Source organism: Cnephaeus nilssonii, assembly GCF_951640355.1.
Source record: "Cnephaeus nilssonii genome assembly, chromosome: 21".
Classification (NCBI taxonomy): Eukaryota; Metazoa; Chordata; class Mammalia; order Chiroptera; family Vespertilionidae; genus Cnephaeus; species Cnephaeus nilssonii.
This window is the reverse complement of record NC_137092.1, coordinates 16,791,980-16,810,231: the sequence shown is the minus strand read 5'-3', so window position 1 is coordinate 16,810,231 and position 18,252 is coordinate 16,791,980. Positions and strand designations below refer to the sequence as shown.

Sequence of the window (18,252 nt, the reverse complement as noted above, 5' to 3'; positions counted from 1 at the left end):
CTGAGCGACGCACAGCGAAGGAGCCAGGGAGGGTGGGGCGGGGTCCGGGCATTCCCGGAGGCCCCGGAGGAAAGCGACCTCCAGACGGCGGGGATTCCCTGAACCGGAACCCCAGGCGAAGGGGCGGGGCCGGAGGGGCCCCTGACGCGCCGCCGGGGGGTTCCCCGCGCCGTGCCGTTCCCACGGCAGGTGGCCCCGGCGCGCGCCGCAGCCATGGGCAACACCGCGAGCGACCGGGTGGCCGGGGAGCGCCACGGCGCCAAGGCTGTGCGCGCGGAGGGCGCCGGCGGCCCCGGCCCGGGCAAGGAGCACAAGATCATGGTGGGCAGCACCGACGACCCCAGCGTCTTCAGCCTGCCCGACTCCAAGGTGAGCGAACCCAGCGGGTGGCGACACTGCCGCGGCCTGGGCGTCGGGGCTCCTCCTCCTCCCTTTCTTAGTTCCTATCCCACTGATCTAGGTGACGGTTTTTGTGAATTACAGGGGTTTTTTTCGGGGATGGAGATGTGGGATGGCAGTTCCTCTTGCCGGGCTGCCTCCAAGTAGAAGCGAGAGTTCTTGCTTTCCGACCAGTCTGTTGTTGGCCACAGGTTGAGGATGGCGGGAGGACCCCCGCCCCCTTATCTTTGGTTCTCCTAACCGGAAGGTGTCCTCTTCTGAAGTATGGATGAACACTAGTCTAGGTTGGAAGCGCTGGTGGAAAACTTCCGTTTCCCACATTTGCCCTGAGGTGGGTAAATGAATGTTTCCCCTGGCAACTTCTGTGTATCCGTATCCCGTTTACCCTTCTAGGCGCTCAGCACTTCCGATCCCTGTCCCTTTGGCTTGGCTGCGAGGGGCAGCCGCTTGCTTATGTGAATCCTTTCCTCCTAGCAGTGGGGCTCACAAAAGGATATCCCTGCTCAGGTTTTGCCCCACACTCCGGCTGTCTGCAGAGACTGAGGTGGTGCTTCTCTCATGCCCAGCTGCTTACCTCCAGGGGCAGAGCAAGTAATTCCAGGATTTCTCCATTTCCCAGTAGGACTTCCTAACGCTAGCATGGCTCACGAGGACCACCCGCGGCTGCTCCGGAGAACTTGCTCTCCGTTCCAAGGTCTTTCAGGAAAGCAGCAACTTGCGTTCACTCTACAGAAAGGACAGATGGAGCTGACAGCAATATGATTACCATCCAAATGCTTCTAATCACTTTTAGAGCTGTCAGCATTAAATGCATTAAGGCCAACTGGGAAGAAGTAAAAAAAAAAAAAAATGGAGGGATTGAGGAGACTGGAGTGTGTTTGATGTTTCTTGTTTCTTCAACAAAGTAATAGAGAATGATTTGCCTACTTGGTAGCACATAGAATTAGGTTATTTTCTTGGATCCCAACTGAGAACGTAATCAGAGAAAGGAGGACTGAGGATGATTAAAGGGACCATTTCTTGGGGTTTCTTTTCTGTTCCTTTCTTCTCCCACTTCAGGACTCCTTCCTCATCATTTGGGCTGTCCATCCAGCCATCTGAATTTACTTATTCAAGGTTTCTCAAGGTGATCTACCTCACTGTATTTTTTTTTCCATTTTCCTACATAGATGACTCAGGAATTAAGAATAGTGTTTTTGTCAAGCTGTGACTGCGGTAATCGGTGTCCTGGATTGAAGCCAGGTTGCTCTATCTGAAAATGGAGCCTTATTTTGGATCATTCTTTCCCTTCCCTCAGTCTTGCCATTTGTGAAATAAGAAAATTGGTTCAGATCATTCCTAAGATTTCTTCCAAATCTAAAATTTTATAGTTCTCAAATTACTGTCTTCTTCCCTCAATGTTTTACTTGAACATTTCATACTGTAATTCTAATTGTCTCTTTCCCTAATGCCTTTGCTGACAATTTAACTTGGCGTAAACAGTCTTTCTGCTAGTCAGCAGTACTCATATCTCCCACAGAAATGTCATGTCATACATGGAAGGGCTTTCTTCCAAAGCTAGGCATATTAATAGTTTGTAGCTTTCAAGTTCGAAATCGAAAATCCTAAATCCTAAAAGTAACTGATAGAAACAGTGGCAGTGGGGCCTGCATTGCTTTGAATGCCAACCTTCTTCAGTTCTCAATTCTGTTTGCACATTAAAATCGCCTGACATTTGTTTAAACACTTTATGGAAAATGTTTCAAGTTTAGGCAGAACAGTGTAATGAACTCCTAAATACCTGTCACCCAGTTTAAACAATGATCAAATCGTGAATGAATTTATATAACCTATACCCTTTCACTCTCCACACCAATTATTTTGAAGCAAATTCCAGACATGTCATATGGTATTTTATTTATTTTAGAACAGATCTCTAAAAATGAGGGTTTTTTTTCTTTGTTTAACATTATTATATGGGAAACTTAAAGATTCCCAGGCCCTATATCTGAATCAGAATCTGAGGATAATTCTTAGACATATGTAGACATTTTGTAATTCTAATGCAGCTTGTCAGACAAGAGTGCATTGCTTTAAGAATATGGAGACCAGGTTTTCTCTTAAGCCACTTATATAATGTGAAAGTGCCTTCATTTCTCTTTCTCTGTTTACTTCAGATTGTACTGCTACTGGTGTCTCAGTGCAGTGTTGAGAAAGATCGAGAGGCAGCATGGAAGGTAGACTACCGCAGCCATTTGAAAATAAAGCCCAAATGAATAAGCTAGCCCTTTAAAAAAAACACCCACATTATTTTATTTGGTAACCTTTTTTTTATATGTTTTATTGATTCTAAAGAGAAAGGAAGGGAGAGGGAGAGACAGAGAAACATCAGTGTGAGAGAAAAATATTGATTGGCTGCCTCCTGCACACACCCCAACTAGAGATCGAGCCTGCAACCTGGGCATGTGCCCTGACCAGGAATCCAACAGGCAGCCTTTCAGTGCATGGGATGATGCCCAACCAACTGAGTCACCTGGCCAGGGCTATTTGGTAATCTTTTCACTTGATACTGTTCAGTCTTATTTCTCTATTTACCAACGTCATTTAAGCTTATGTAAGTAAAGTGGGGCTCAGCAAACTTTTTTCTGTAAAGGGCCAGATAGTAAATATTTTAAACTTTGCAGACCATATAGTCTCTCACAACTACCCATTTCTGCCACTATAGTATGAAAACAGCTGAGATACTAAGTAAATGAATGAGTGTGCTATTTTCCAATAAAACTTTATTTATAAACCATCTGGCTTACTGGCCATAGTTTGCCAACTCTTCTTCTAAAGGATGGTATGTGGGGAGACTGTTCTAAGACATGTCCTCTACCTACATCCAGCTAGATCCCTGCCAGAACAGAGATTGCTTCCTGTAAATTCCCTCAGAGATTGTTTGATTGACCTCTCCCATATGTCCCAGGTGTACTGGTTCCAAGAACAAGCCCTTGTCCTGCCCTGGGCAGGCACTAAGACTATTTCCCCTTATTTAGGGCAGCTCCTGCCCCAGTACTCCTATCCATTTTGCTCTGTTCTATATATTTCTTCAGTGCCTGCTGCAGGGCTTGGAGTTTATCCACATTATCTTGCTGAAGCCCAAGATGAACCTCATGTAAGTTCCCTTAATAAACTCTGATGTAATGATGGCATTGTCAACCTCTTCCTTCAGTCTCTCAGTCCCAGGAAATTTCCCAACATGGTAATGAAAAGAAACTAAGTAAGGAGTCAATATTTTTCAGAATCCTACAGACCTCATTTGATATTGGAACTGCTTTTGTTGAAGGATGCTGTGTTTTTGATCTGATGTTTCTTGAGGCTCCAGAATTTTCATTCCTACTCCTGAAATAATTAGTATGGTGAGCAAATAAGAGTTCATAACCAATTCTCAAAATTTAAGAAACCAATGATCTGGTTTTTATATTTTTAATTTGTAACCTATTAGCTAAAATGGAGTTTATGAATTATTTATGAATTTCAGTATCTCTATCTTCCATTGCAACTGATAATTCAGAGCTGTTCATACTTGCATGTGAAAAATACATGGCTAATGTAATTATTTTTTATAGAACCACTAGAGGCCCGGTGCACAAAATTCATGCATGGGTAGGGTCCCTAGGCCTGGCCAGCAATCAGGGCTAATCTATGGGTCCATCAGGGGCGGGGGGAAGGCCCCCGCTGGCACCCTCCTTGGCTTGCCTGGGGTCTGCGGGCTGGGGGCAGCTCCTGTGTTGAGTGTCTGCCCCCGTGGTCAGTGCGCATTATAGCAACCAGTCATTCTGCATATTAGTCTTTTATTATATAAGACTACAGGCCGGTACACGAATCCATGCAGGGGTGGAGTCCCTTGGCCTGGCCAGCAATTGATGCCGGCTGGCCTGGGGGAGGGACCACAGGAGGTTGGCCGGCCGTAGGAGGTTGACTGTGGGGGTGCACTGACCACCAGGGGGCAGCTCCTGCATTGATCATCTGACCCCTGGTGGTCAGTGTGCGTCATAGCGACCAGTCGACTGGTCGTTTCGTCACTTAGGCTTTTATATATCTAGATACTTCATTTTTTCCTCTTAAGAGGCACTCAGAAGCATATCATAGTTGCCTGCCTGTGAGATAATGTGATAACAGGAAACAGACTTGGAAGTTAGGATGTGATTTGGGCAGCCTGTGAGCATAAGTCATTTATTTGACCATATTGGTCCTAGATGAGTTATTTATCTATAGTGTGTTCAAAACCAAACTTGCTAATTTCAGGGCTTATTAACCCTTAGCAGAAACATAGCACCCCTCTCTGCCCTAGGGAGGAGAGTGACCTTTTAAGAATTCCTGGGTCACAACTTAGGGATGACCTAATCCTTCTTACAGCTCCCTGGGGACAAAGAGTTTGTGTCATGGCAGCAGGATTTGGACGACTCCGTAAAGCCCACACAGCAGGCCCGACCCACAGTTATCCGCTGGTCTGAAGGAGGCAAGGAGGTCTTCATCTCCGGGTCCTTCAACAATTGGAGCACCAAGATTCCACTGATTAAGAGGTGAAGACAAGTGTCTTGATTGAGTCTACAGAGTCCAGGAGTAGAGACCTGGCTGGACTACTCTCCACCTGCTAGGGACTCCTGAACATTTTCTGTGACCAGTGACTATATCTGCGACTTTTTTAAAAAAAAATCTCATAATGAGTCAGAGGTGTTTTACTACTCGGAGGGATTTATAGTTTTGTGGGCACATTCTTTAGGACTGTATTAATTCAATAGGAAGTGTTTTATAACTAGCTGAGTCTAGTTGCTCTGACTTCTGCACTAAAACGAAACACACTGTGAAGTTATTTGTTGCCTCCAGGGCAATAATGAATTATTTAACTGGTTATCAGAACGGCCTACCTATCAGTACGTAATCTTCCAGAAGATGCTCACCAAAATATGGGAAGGGTACCTTGAGCCACTTCTGTATCCTGAACCTACCTGCTATCTTATTTACACTTGTGAGGGATCTGTTCTGCTGAAGCAAAATAGTTGTACTTAGGTGAATCATTTTGGGAGATTAACATTTTTATTATTCTTTTCCAGACATTAGTTAAGAACTAAATTTATTGGGAGGGGTTGGCAAATACATGCTGAACATGATATAGGAAAGGAAACTGGTTTATAAATTACTTCAGAGGCTACAATCACTTAGCAGTGTAGAGGATAATTGGTATGATATTTTGATTGCCTCATGGTTTTTACATTTACTTTCCATCTTCTGATAAGAACTTGGCCTATTTAACTTTCTGTTTTCTTCTGTAGCCATAATGACTTTGTGGCCATCCTGGACCTCCCTGAGGGAGAGCATCAGTACAAGTTCTTTGTGGATGGACAGTGGGTTCATGATCCATCAGAGGTAAGGCCTTGACCTCCAAGGGTAACCACTGTTTTAGTCTCCTCCTAGCTATTATTCCCCTTGGTGTCAAACTTCACTGCTGTCAGGATTGATGGGCAGCAGCTCTCCTGCACTGGAGGATTTATCTCTTGATAAAAGATGGAGGTGGCGAGTATGATCATTTTTAAAAAGAGGAGAGTTGAATGGAAGAGGTGGATTTGAAACAGGGACTCATACATTTTTACCATTCACTGTTTCAGCCTGTGGTTACCAGTCAGCTTGGCACGATTAACAATTTGATCCATGTCAAAAAATCCGATTTTGAGGTGTTTGATGCTTTAAAACTAGATTCAATGGAAAGCTCGGAGACATCTTGTCGAGGTAATTTTGTAGTATTTGCTCTTTCTTGATGTTTTTCTTATAATGCATGTTTCTTCCCAAGAGTGGTTTTTATTTTTTTTGTAAAGAATTTTTGTTGTGTTTATTTGAGTTTATTTGTGTGTTTTATTTTCATTTTCTTTTCAGGAATCTTCTGAATTATATAATGGGTGAGGCAAAGGTAGGTTTATAGTTGTGGGTATGCGAAACACAGAGTTTATGCTTGTATTATTATTTATCATTTTTATTATTTTTCATACAAACAAGTGTAAACCTACTTTTTTGCCCCACCCTGTGTAATTCTGTAAGCATTTTGGTCCCAGGCTCTGAGACAAAAAAAAAATCTCGGTTTAGAGTATCTGATTTCAAACTTTAACCAGGATCTGCAGTAATGTAGATCTTTTGTTTTACATTATAACCCAACACACACACACACACACCTATAACACAAGTCTTGTAAAACAGTGTTTGCCTTTATTACATATGATGCACTCTATTTTCTATTTTATCCTTTCCTTTTGGCAAATAATGGGCTATGGCCTATATTTAAAAATCTATTTCTAACAATATTTCAAGTTTTTCATTGACCTTTGGTGGTATCATCCTCCCCCCACTGCCCGGGGGCTAGATGTTGTCTGGTTTGCCTACAGTGTTATAGGACCCTACAGGAATGGCAGTCTTTAGGGAAAGAGGAGTTACAAAACCCCACAATTCTTGAGTGTGCATGTTAACTGAAGTTTTCTAAGTGTTTCTTTCTTTTTTTTAATGCCTTGGAAGAGTAAAAGGCCTGTATCCTTTTGTTTCTCCCAATATCATTTTTTCCAAGGAAGGCCTTCATCTCTATGTGCATTTGCTGCAGCACCAGATGGGTGATTTGCTAACCACACTCACAGTTACCATTTGTTACTTTACAGTAAAGGCTATGACTGTCTACAGAACTGTGTGCACTGTTTCTAGTGAGCATACTTCCTTGTGGGCTAAAAGCCTGCCTCTGCTACTGACTAGCTTTGCCATCATGGACAAGTCCTTCAACCTTTTTGGTTCTCCGTTCCTTATGAATAAAATCGGAGGCTTAGATTCTCAATTGAGGAGACACAGTACCTGAATTGGGGCATATTTGAATCTCAGGGCACAAAGTGTGGGTTACAAAAAGAAGCAGTTTCTAAAAGAATAATCAATAGTATAATTGTTTATGGAAATTGTAAAAATGTTGTTTTCATTATATAAGCTCATAAAGTAAAGCTGGGCATTCTTCTTGGCTGGTGGGGCAGTGAATAAAAAGGGTTTACAAATACTGAATTAAATCATGAGGCCACTTGTGACTAAATTTTTGTATTACATTATTCTGACATAGCAGCCAATAAATACTGGACATATAGTCATAATTATATAGAGAGAGGACTAGCACACTTTTGATATTTCTTTCTTCCCTCTTTTACCCAATTTCCTGATCCACTGAGGTAAAGTTTAGAATACATTTTATTAGGAATCTGCACTCAATGACCATCTTGCTAAGTATGTAACTTTGGGCAAATCACTTAACCAATTTTTTTTTTTAAATTTCGATGAAAGGGAAATAAAAACTTTCTACATACTTCCAAGGGGTGGGTGTTTTGTGGATCACATGACAAAATAACAGAGTATTTTAAAAAATTTCAAGTTCTATATAGTTTTAAGATGTTTCTTAATATAGCAATATTATTGCTACTCTTTTGCCTCTCATATAGACAACTGAAATCTGAGTTCTTATACTGGTTATTAAAATCTTTTTTACTAGAAACTATAAACAAATATTAAAATTTGTTAAGCAAACAGTTATAGTTCTCTCTCTTTTTTTAATTAGTTCTCTTTATTTTTATATATTTTCTTCTATTCTGATTTACATACATTTTTCTTTCTTTTTAAATATATTTTATTGATTTTTTACAGAGAGGAAGAGAGAGGGATAGAGAGTTAGAAACACCGATCAGCTGCCTCTTGCACACCCCGCACTGGGGATGTGCCCGCAACCAAGGTGCATGCCCTTGACCAGAATCGAACCTGGGACCTTTCAGTCCGCAGGCTGACGCTCTATCCACTGAGCCAAATCGGTTTCGGCCATACATTTTTTTCTTTTCTTTTCTTTTCTTTTCTTTTCTTTTCTTTTCCTTTCCTTTCCTTTCCTTTCCTTTCCTTTCCTTTCCTTTCCTTTCCTTTCCTTTCCTTTCCTTTCCTTTCCTTCCCCTTCCCCTTCCCCTTCCCCTTCCCCTTCCCTTCCCCTTCCCCTTCCCTTCCCCTTCCCTTTCCCTTCCCCTTCCCTTTCCCTTCCCTTCCCCTTCCCCTTCCCTTCCCCTTCCCCTTCCCTTCCCCTTCCCCTTCCCCTTCCCTTCCCTTTCCCTTCCCTTCCCCTTCCCTTCCCTTCCCCTTCCCTTCCCTTCCCCTTCCCTTCCCCTTCCCTTCCCTTCCCCTTTCCCTTCCCCTTCCCTTCCCTTCCCCTTCCCCTTCCCTTCCCCTTCCCTTCCCCTTCCCTTCCCCTTCCCCTTCCCTTTCCCTTCCCTTTCCCTTCCCTTCCCCTTCCCTTCCCCTTCCCCTTCCCTTCCCCTTCCCTTCCCCTTCCCTTTCCCTTCCCTTCCCCTTCCCTTTCCCTTCCCCTCCCTTCCCCTTCCCCTTCCCTTTCCCTTCCCTTTCCCTTCCCTTCCCCTTCCCCTTCCCTTCCCCTTCCCCTTCCCTTCCCCTTCCCCTTCCCTTCCCCTTCCCTTCCCCTTCCCTTCCCTTCCCCTTCCCCTTCCCTTTCCCTTCCCCTCCCTTCCCCTTCCCTTCCCTTCCCCTTCCCCTTCCCTTCCCTTCCCTTTCCCTTTCCCTTCCCCTTCCCCTTTCCCTTCCCTTTCCCTTCCCTTTCCCTTCCCCTTCCCTTCCCTTCCCCTTCCCCTTCCCTTTCCCTTCCCCTTCCCTTCCCCTTCCCTTTCCCTTCCCTTTCCCTTCCCCTTCCCTTCCCCTTCCCTTCCCCTTCCCCCTCCCTTCCCCTTCCCCTTCCCCTTCCCTTCCCCTTCCCTTCCCTTCCCCTTCCCTTCCCTTCCCCTTCCCTTTCCCTTCCCTTTCCTTCCCCTTCCCTTCCCCTTCCCTTCCCTTCCCCTTCCCTTCCCTTCCCCTTCCCTTCCCCTTCCCTTCCCTTCCCCTTCCCTTCCCCTTCCCTTTCCCTTCCCTTTCCCTTCCCTTCCCCTTCCCTTCCCCTTCCCTTCCCCTTCCCCTTCCCTTCCCCTTCCCCTTCCCTTCCCCTTCCCTTTCCCTTCCCTTTCCCTTCCCTTCCCTTCCCCTTCCCTTCCCCTTCCCTTCCCCTTCCCCTTCCCTTCCCCTTCCCCTTCCCTTCCCTTCCCCTTCCCTTCCCTTCCCTTTCCCTTTCCCTTCCCCTTCCCCTTCCCCTTCCCCTTTCCCTTCCCTTTCCCTTCCCTTCCCCTTCCCTTCCCCTTCCCTTCCCTTCCCTTCCCTTTCCCTTTCCCTTCCCCTTCCCCTTTCCCTTCCCTTTCCCTTCCCTTCCCCTTCCCTTCCCCTTCCCTTCCCTTGCCCTTCCCTTCCCCTTCCCCTTCCCTTCCCCTTCCCTTCCCTTCCCCTTCCCTTCCCCTTCCCTTCCCTTTCCCTTTCCCTTCCCTTTCCCTTCCCTTCCCTTCCCCTTCCCTTCCCCTTCCCTTCCCCTTCCCCTTCCCTTCCCTTCCCTTTCCCTTTCCCTTCCCTTCCCCTTCCCTTCCCCTTCCCTTCCCCTTCCCCTTCCCTTCCCCTTCCCTTCCCCTTCCCCTTCCCTTCCCCTTCCCCTTCCCTTCCCTTCCCCTTCCCTTTCCCTTCCCTTTCCCTTCCCCTTCCCTTTCCCTTCCCTTCCCCTTCCCTTCCCCTTCCCTTCCCCTTCCCTTCCCTTCCCCTTCCCTTCCCCTTCCCTTCCCCTTCCCTTCCCCTTCCCTTTCCCTTCCCTTTCCTTTCCTTCCCTTTCCCTTCCCTTCCCCTTCCCTTCCCCTTCCCTTCCCTTCCCCTTCCCTTCCCCTTCCCCTTCCCTTCCCCTTCCCCTTCCCTTTCCCTCTTTTCTTTTCTTTCTTTCTTTTTTGTTGTTGTTGTTAATCCTCACCCGAGGATATTTTTCCATTGATTTTTAGAGAGAGTGGAAGGGAGAGGGAGAGTCAGAGAGAGAAACATTGATGTGAGAGAGACACATTGAGTGGCCACACACGCCCCGACTGGGACTGAAGCCCGCAACCGAAGTACGAGCCCTTGACCAAAATTGACCTGGGACCCTTCAGTGCCCAGGCAGATACTCTATCCACTGTGCCAAACCGGCCAGGGCCATTTTTCATTTCTTTTTCTTTCACAAATCTATGGATTTGCCTATTTGGGACATTTCACGTAAATGGGATTATACAATATGTGGTCTTTTGTGTTTGGCTTCTTTCACTTAATATGGTCATCCATGTTGTAATATGTACCAGTATTTTATTCCTTTTATAGCCAAATAAAATTCTACTGTATGAATATACTATTTTGTTTATCCATCCATTAGCTGATGGACATTTGGATTTGTTACTGCTTTTAGTCTATTATAAATAATGCTGTTTTGAACATTTGTGTTCAAGTTTTTGTGTAGACATGTTTTCATTTCTCTTAGGTATATACTCAGGAATATAATTTCTGGGTCATATGGTAACTTTATGTTTAACTTTTGAAGAAACTGCCAAACTGTTCAAAGCAGCGGCACCATTTTACATACCCTCCAGCAATGGGAATAGTACAAAGGTTCCAATTTCTCCACATACTTGCCAACAATTATTGTTCTTGTCAGTCTTTTTTATTATAGTCCTCTAAATGCATGTTAAGTGGTATTTTATTGTGGTTTTTATTTGCATTCCCCTAATGACTACTATATTATTAGTAATTTTGTCCTCATTGTTGCAATCATGGTAGTGTAATTAATCTTAAAGTTTATAACCTTGTCTGTTTCCTGGGTGGGAAAAAAAGAAGAAATGTAATCTTTTTATACTGTTTTACAGTGACAAGGCATTGTCACATTTGTTTCCTTATTTGATTCCTTTAAAAACATTGTGAAATTGGGTAGAGATTCTTTTTATTTTATGAATGAGGAAACGGATAAATGGAGTACTTCTTCCCAAAACCTACCTCCTTTACCCCTCTTCTCCTCCTTTATCCTCCATATCATGTTGCCAGGTTGAGGAACTTCCTAGTTTATGTTCAGGATAACTCAGACTTTTTCTTGTCTGCCTTACAGTTGTAGACCCAACATGTCACAAGTTTATGATTCATGACTTCTATGTATTTATTATTAGATGCCATGATGAAATTTTTTTCATGCATTTTTACTAGTTCTCTAACTTTCCCTTATATTTGGATAAATGTCTTCCAGACCTTTCCAGCTCACCCCCAGGCCCTTATAGTCAAGAAATGTATGTGTTTCGATCTGAGGAGAGATTCAAATCCCCGCCCATCTTGCCTCCTCACCTTCTCCAAGTTATTCTTAACAAGGACACTAATATTTCTGTGAGTATCCTGAGAGTATTGCTGGGGCATCTTGAGGTCACTGGGACCATTTGAGCTAAAGTTTAGTAATCCTAGAGGTTGGGATTATTACAAAGGTGATTGTTACATATGTATTCATCACATATATGGAAAAAAGAAGAATTCTAATCTTTTCATATTGCTATCATACATATAGCTATATATAGATATCATATATAGATACATATATTATTATAGTTTCTTTTTTCTAGGGCTGAGTTGTAACTTTTCCAGGTACTGATATCAAAATTCATAGTTGTCTTCTGCTCCAAGTAATTCAGGCCCAGAGCTATGGATTATTAGAACCAGTTTCAGGAACTTATATTCCAACACAAGAGAGGGCACTTGAGGATATAGAAAAGAAGTATAAAGTGGTCCTTTTTTGTGTGTGGTTTTCATATAATTTACATCTCTAGTCAATTCACATGATTCCCATTAAGATTACTGTTGCCTCTTAAGCCTGTATCTTCTATGTGTGATGTGGGCAATATTTTTGTCTTAGCTCTATTAAGGAAGATGAATTGATGCTGAGGCTTAGCATTTCTGTCCTGGACTCAGAATTTTCCTGATTTCCTGTAATGAGACTGTATTGATATATACAAGGATGAGTGCAGTATGTAAAAGGAACAGTATATTCTAGTTTAGAGTTTCTCAACCATCCCAGAGGGCTTGAGGAAGAATAAACTGCCTGGTTTAAGACTGTGCATTTAACCCCAAGTAGTGTTTTTTTTTCTCTTAGTGTGATCCAGCCTTGCTCCCTGAACCAAATCACGTTATGCTGAACCATCTCTATGCATTGTCCATAAAGGTAAGTGGTGGGGCTGGCTCTTCACAGAGCTCCCCAAAATGGATTTCACTTTTATATCCCACACATAAGGGTAACATATGTTTTCCAGTGATGACTTGCTCTGCTACTTCACTGAAGCTGAGGCTGGCAATAATGGAACTTATTGCCAGCCTCAGCTGGCAATTATAAGGAACAAATTATAAGGAACTTATTTTTCCCCCCCAAAAAATAAGTTTTTATTGATTTTTTAGAGAGAGAGGAATGGAGAAAGACAAAGAGAAATATCAGTGAGAGAGAAACGTCATCCATTGGCTGCCTCCTGCATGCCCCATACTGGGGATTGAGCCTGCAACCTGGACATGTTGCAGGAATCGAATGGGTGACCTCTTGGTTCCTAGGTCAACACTCAACCACTGAGCAACACTGACCAGTCATATAAAGAACTTACTTATTTTTATTTTTTTTTAGGCCACCAAAAATTTTGGTTGCCTACCCCAAAAAAAATTTGAGAGAGAGAGAGAGAGAGAGAGAGATAAATTAATAACTCTTTTAAACTAGTGGGTGGGTTTTTTTTTTTTTTTATCTTAGTTTCAAAAAACTGCACAGCAAAAGAAACCACCAATAAAACTAAAAGGCAACCAATTGAGTAGGAGATGTTTGCAAACAACAGCTCCAAAAAGGGGTTAATATCCAAAATACATAAAGAACTCATGCAACTCAACACCAAGCAAACATATAATCAATTAAAAATGGGCAGAGGACCTGGACAGACACTTCTCGAAAGAAAACATACAAATGGCCAACAGATATATGAAAAAATGTTCAACTTCACTAGCTATTAGGGAAATGCAAATCAAAACTACAATGAGATACCACCTCATACCTGTTAGAATGGCTATTATCAACGAGACAAGTATTGGAGAGGTTGTGGGAAAAGAACCCTCATTCACTGCTAGTGGGAATGTAAGCTGGTACAGCACTATGGAAAACAGTACAGTGGCTCCTCAAAAAATTAAGAATAGAGTTACCATATGACCCAGCAGTCCTTCTTCTAAGTCTCTACCTGAAAATTTTGAAAACATTCATTTGCAAAGATATATATATATATATATATGTTTATTGCAGCATTATACACAGAGGCCAAGACATGGAAACAACCAAAGTGTGCTTTGATGGATTATTGGATAAAGAAGATGTGGTACATATATATGTTGGTATACAATGGAAGACTACTGAGCCATAAAAAAGATGAAATATTGCCATTTGTGATAACATGGATGGACCTTGAGAATATTTTGCTAAGCAAAATAAATCAGTCAGAAAAAGCTAAGAACCATATAATTCTTATGTGTGGGATATAAAATTGAAACTCATAGATACAAACATATGTGTTCTTAGCTTACCCTGTGGGTAGCTATAACCACTGTACTACCTACTTAATTTTGAGTACATAGCACTAAAATTCCACTTGCACAAAAAGCAAGTTTAGCTTCGATTCAAAGAATACTTAAATGTGGTATTAAAGCTCTCACTTTTTAAAGATGGACACAGCTGCTTTCAGGTGCCTCATTCATATATACCCAAGTGGTTGCATCTCTCCTATATTGGGAGAAATGTGACCAGATTTGCAGTGTCCCCTCCAATTCTTATTGTCCTTCTTGATTTCTCTGCTGCTTTAGAGTCTAGGTTGAAAATAGTCATTCAGTCTAGTCATGTCTTTGTGGTTTTGGCTATTGGAATAAAGTTTTGTTCTACAGTTACCAGATGATCATCACCTGGAGAGTTTGTAAAAATACAGATTCAGAGGCTACATCCCAGGGATTTTGAATAAGTGCATCTAGAATGGGCCCTAATCATCTTTTTAAACTGCTTATATTTCTTAGATGTGCATCAGATAAGGGAAATCACTGATACACCTTCTTAACAAATGACTTCTTTCATGGGTACTTTAAAAATATAACTGAATTTATTTTTTATAATAACCTTATGTGGTAAGTATTATTTTTAACCCCTGTTTTATAGATAAAGAAACTAAGGCTCAGAGAAGGTCATATTGCCAGTAAGTACCAGAGAAAGGACTGAAGTCCAGTCCTCCTATTCTCATTCCCTATTCTTTCCTAGATATTACTGTGCCAGGTCTTTCCCAGTAGGTCTTTCTCTCACTTTCCCAGTAGGTATTTCTCTCATTTCTACCATACCCTTCTTGGAGTTGAACTTTTTACCTGCCTTGCTTCTGTCATATTTAGGCTGTGACCAGCATTCTCTGGTCACGGAATGTTAATCTGGGAAGCACTGATTGTGGACAAACAGTATAGGGGAAAATAGGAAGATGCACTGGTTTCTCAATTGGATCTGCTTGGGTTCTTTGGGATCTGACTGAACTTTTGCCTCCTGTTACTGCTCCTTGACTATCAATGGATGTCTACAGGCCTGCCATCTTCTCTTGTGGTACATACATAAATACATAACCTGTAACACAGCCTGGGAAATTGTACCTTTTACTTTTCACACTGGTCTTGAGTATTGTGATTTACCTTGGCCTTGACCCAAATTGTTTAGGCTATTTGGAATTAATCAATTGGATTGAGTGTCTTTCCTAGGAGGATTTTGGGGTCTACTTTATTCAAGGATAGGAGGGGATTCCTGAGTCCCCTCTTGATCAAAGACTTTTTAAATGGAAATTAGACCTGTGTCAGGGCTTGAAAATGCCCTTTATTTTCATTGCATTTAAGATTCCTTCTATAAATGGATTGCCAGGGTTTTTCTTTCTTTTTTTCTTTGCAATTTTAAACCCAATATTCAAATTTAAAATGGGGAAGGAATGAAATAGGAGACTAATCTTTCTTCCGCACCAGCACCTATTATGTGTCAGCTACTATGCCAGATATTCTGATGTAAACATCAGAGCCACCTTAATGGTAGGTATTATCCTTTTAATGGTGAGGAAAAAAGACTTACAGACATGAAGTGGATTATTCAAGGTCACAAACAGAGTAACAGTAGGATTCAGGATCAGATTTAAGTTGATTTGACTCTAAAATCAAACTCCTTTTATAATATCAAACTTAAAAGTGAGCAACTGTGTACCACTTGAACTAATGAATTAGCTGCATGTTTCTTTTCCTTGCAGGACAGCGTAATGGTCCTTAGTGCAACCCATCGCTACAAGAAGAAGTATGTCACTACTCTGCTGTACAAGCCCATCTGAGGGGATCCCTTTCTGCCTCCCAGGCTTCAGAAGCAGTTTCCTTGCCTTTCTGGACTAGACTAGTCTTACCCGAGACTGGAAGGCTGATTTGCTTTGAGGCTGATATGTGTGTTTCAGAGCCTCTGAGTAGGATGCTCTGCTTTTGCATTTGATTGAAGATGGGGGCTTTATGAATTCATGGCGTTCATTCTAAGAAAAATAATGCATATATGTACACGTATGAGAGGAAAGTTAATGGAAGCTAGATGTATTCTCTCTGCCTCTAGGGACGCACCAAGAACTGTTTGGGATGCTGCAGGAAGAACCTTCGACATAGGAAGCTTTTTTTACTAAAATGAAGAGCAAACTCAGTATCCTTGATGGGTGGAGAGTATCACTGCTACCTTGGCTCTCCAAGGGATGGACCTGTGCCATACTCTGGCCCTACTCACAGCTGCCTCCTTTCAGGGCAGCTTTTCTTGCATGGGTTTTCTGTATTCCCAGAGTATGTGGCACAACCTTGTTGCTGGTTGGTTGGTTGGTTGGTTGGTTTTGTGGTGGTCTTTTTTTTTTTAATCCTCAGCTGAGGATACACTCTGGTTTTTTTATATAATACCAGATACCCCACAAAAATCCTTTTTTCCTCTCATTTTACATTCTTGCTTTGATAACCTCTTTCAGATCCTATACATGACCCTCCCCTAACACAAAAACTCATTGGGTAAATGACTCCTTTCAAAGTCTGTGGGATATCTGACCCACCTCAGAGACTAGGGCTGCCAGAAAGTCCTTTTTAGCCCAGCACAGGCCTACGCCACTTTGTTACCACTTGTTCTAACTTCTACTAAGGAAAATGGCTCAGCATTATAAGGCAGGAAGCCCTGGCCAGTGTTCTCAATGGTTAGAGCATTGTCCTACACCCCAAAGGGTCGTGGGTTTTATTTCTGTCCAAGGGCACATACCTGGGTTGCATGTTCAATCCCTGGCCCCGGTTGGGATGCATGTGGAAGGCAACCAATCGATGTGTCTCACATCGATCTTTCTCTCCCCTTCCCTTCCACTCTATAAAAATCAATGGAAAAAATATCATTGGGTGAGGATTAACCAAAAAAAAAATAAAGGCAGGAATGCAGAAGGTCTACTTTCTTGTTTTACTAGTATTTTGATGCCACAGCTTGGGCTGTATTGGCACATCCCTGTAGGTTTTCCTACCTGGCCTGGCCTGCTCCAAGTTCTCTTTCTCAGAGCAGACAACCTTGAAGGTGGGAGTGAGCCAGGGAAAACTTTCATGTCTTTCATCCTTGAAAGATTTTTATGTGCCTACATTTTTCTTTAATTAAAAATGCCTTTTCATTGGTCTTATGAGACTTCATAGGAGAATTCTTGATGAATGGTTCCCAAGATTTTCTTCCCTAGTCTAGTTCTTAATCTTAGAGTAAGTAATGTAGCTGACCCTGTGCACATCATTACACTAAATACTGCTCTAGGTACAGATTTATTCAGGCTCATTTGATGCACCTAAAAGGTTCCCTCAATTTAAGATTTGTTAGGGTGAAAATCAAGAAAGTACCCTTGGTGTTCTTCAACCATCATTTTGTTCTTCTGCCTCTTTTTAAAAAATATTTGATAATGAGGTGGGATCAGTGATTTCCATTTGTGGAATGAAAAGTAGCATTCAATCTATTCTTGGGGTAGAAAATAAGACATATTTTCCAGGTATCTGGCTCTTCCATTACAGGTAAATGCACGTCAAACATTCAACACCGAAGGAGTCCAAACTTGATGCTTGAGAGACTCCTTGACTGCTAAGATGAGCCCAGCCACAATGAGGGCATTCACAGGTCAGTTTAGTTACCTCCTGCTTTCCCATGCAAAGCTGAAGGCAGTTATCTTTGGGTATGTAGACCTCTTAGGTCCCCATATGAGGCAATAGGGTATGGTGGTGGTGTTTCGCTGGGAATGCAAATTGCTATACGCTTTGGTGGTTAATTGCTGAGAATAAATACTGCTTTAGCCACTTAAGGCCACCTTCTGCAGCAAAAGGCTTTTGTGGAGAACTTTTATACTCCCAACCACTGTTTGAATAGTGTGCCATTTAAAAAATCCAGGCCAAATCCCATTTTAACCAACTCTTAGGATCTATGTCATCTTCAGTTAATCTAGACTTTTGTTTTTTCTAATACCCATTAAATAAGTGGGCCACTTAGGAGGATTCAAAATCTTGGTTTTGAATAAAGGATTTTGTTGCACTCATATTTCTGGTCAACAGTATTGAAATGTAATTGCCTATGTGTTTATGTATTAAGATTTTTATTCCACACAGGTATGTCAGTAGAGCGGGCAGGAAAAGAGATCCCTTCAATTTCTTTCAGGCCAAAGGCTTTGTTGAATTGGGTCTGGCTTCAGTGACAGTAGATTTTGGTGCTGGTGACTTTCATATCTTTCTAATCAGGAAAGATGCAGAGAGCATCAGTTTCCCAAATTCTGAGGTAATCTCTCAGCCAGATGTGAAATGGGAGCCTAACAGCTGGTATGGAAGGTGTGGGTGAGAGGAACTGGATGATGACTCCTTCAGTATTGTTCCTTTTTTATACTGCTAATA

At 42.4% G+C, this 18,252-nt stretch overlaps 1 protein-coding gene across 7 annotated transcripts; it reads left to right on the top strand.

Annotated features, from left to right (window-relative positions):
• The first annotated feature begins 73 nt into the window (after positions 1-73).
• Positions 74-17,903, top strand: PRKAB2 (protein kinase AMP-activated non-catalytic subunit beta 2). 7 transcript variants are annotated; one of them, XM_079760528.1, is made up of 9 exons: positions 395-3,535; positions 4,780-4,946; positions 5,697-5,790; positions 6,030-6,150; positions 11,525-11,658; positions 12,416-12,484; positions 14,486-14,522; positions 15,594-15,637; positions 15,938-17,903. In XM_079760528.1, the coding sequence occupies exons 1-8, from the start codon at positions 3,218-3,220 to the stop codon at positions 15,611-15,613; spliced, it is 960 nt and encodes a 319-aa protein (XP_079616654.1). In that variant the 5' UTR covers positions 395-3,217; the 3' UTR covers positions 15,614-15,637; positions 15,938-17,903. The 7 variants fall into 7 exon arrangements, 6 of the variants coding, with proteins under 6 accessions (XP_079616656.1, XP_079616654.1, XP_079616651.1 ...); XR_013812909.1 differs by having other exon boundaries at positions 13,589-14,522; positions 15,594-17,903; XM_079760525.1 differs by lacking the exon at positions 14,486-14,522.
• The last annotated feature ends 349 nt before the right edge of the window (positions 17,904-18,252 follow it).

Coding starts and splice junctions, on each gene's coding strand:
- PRKAB2 (XM_079760525.1), top strand. CDS start 3,218: ATGGTATGTGGGGAGACTGTTCTAAGACATGTCCTCTACCTACATCCA. Junction 6,151..11,524: donor CTCGGAGACATCTTGTCGAG/GTAATTTTGTAG, acceptor AATGTCTTCCAG/ACCTTTCCAGCTCACCCCCA. Junction 15,638..15,937: donor ACCCATCGCTACAAGAAGAA/GTATGTCACTAC, acceptor CTCTGCCTCTAG/GGACGCACCAAGAACTGTTT.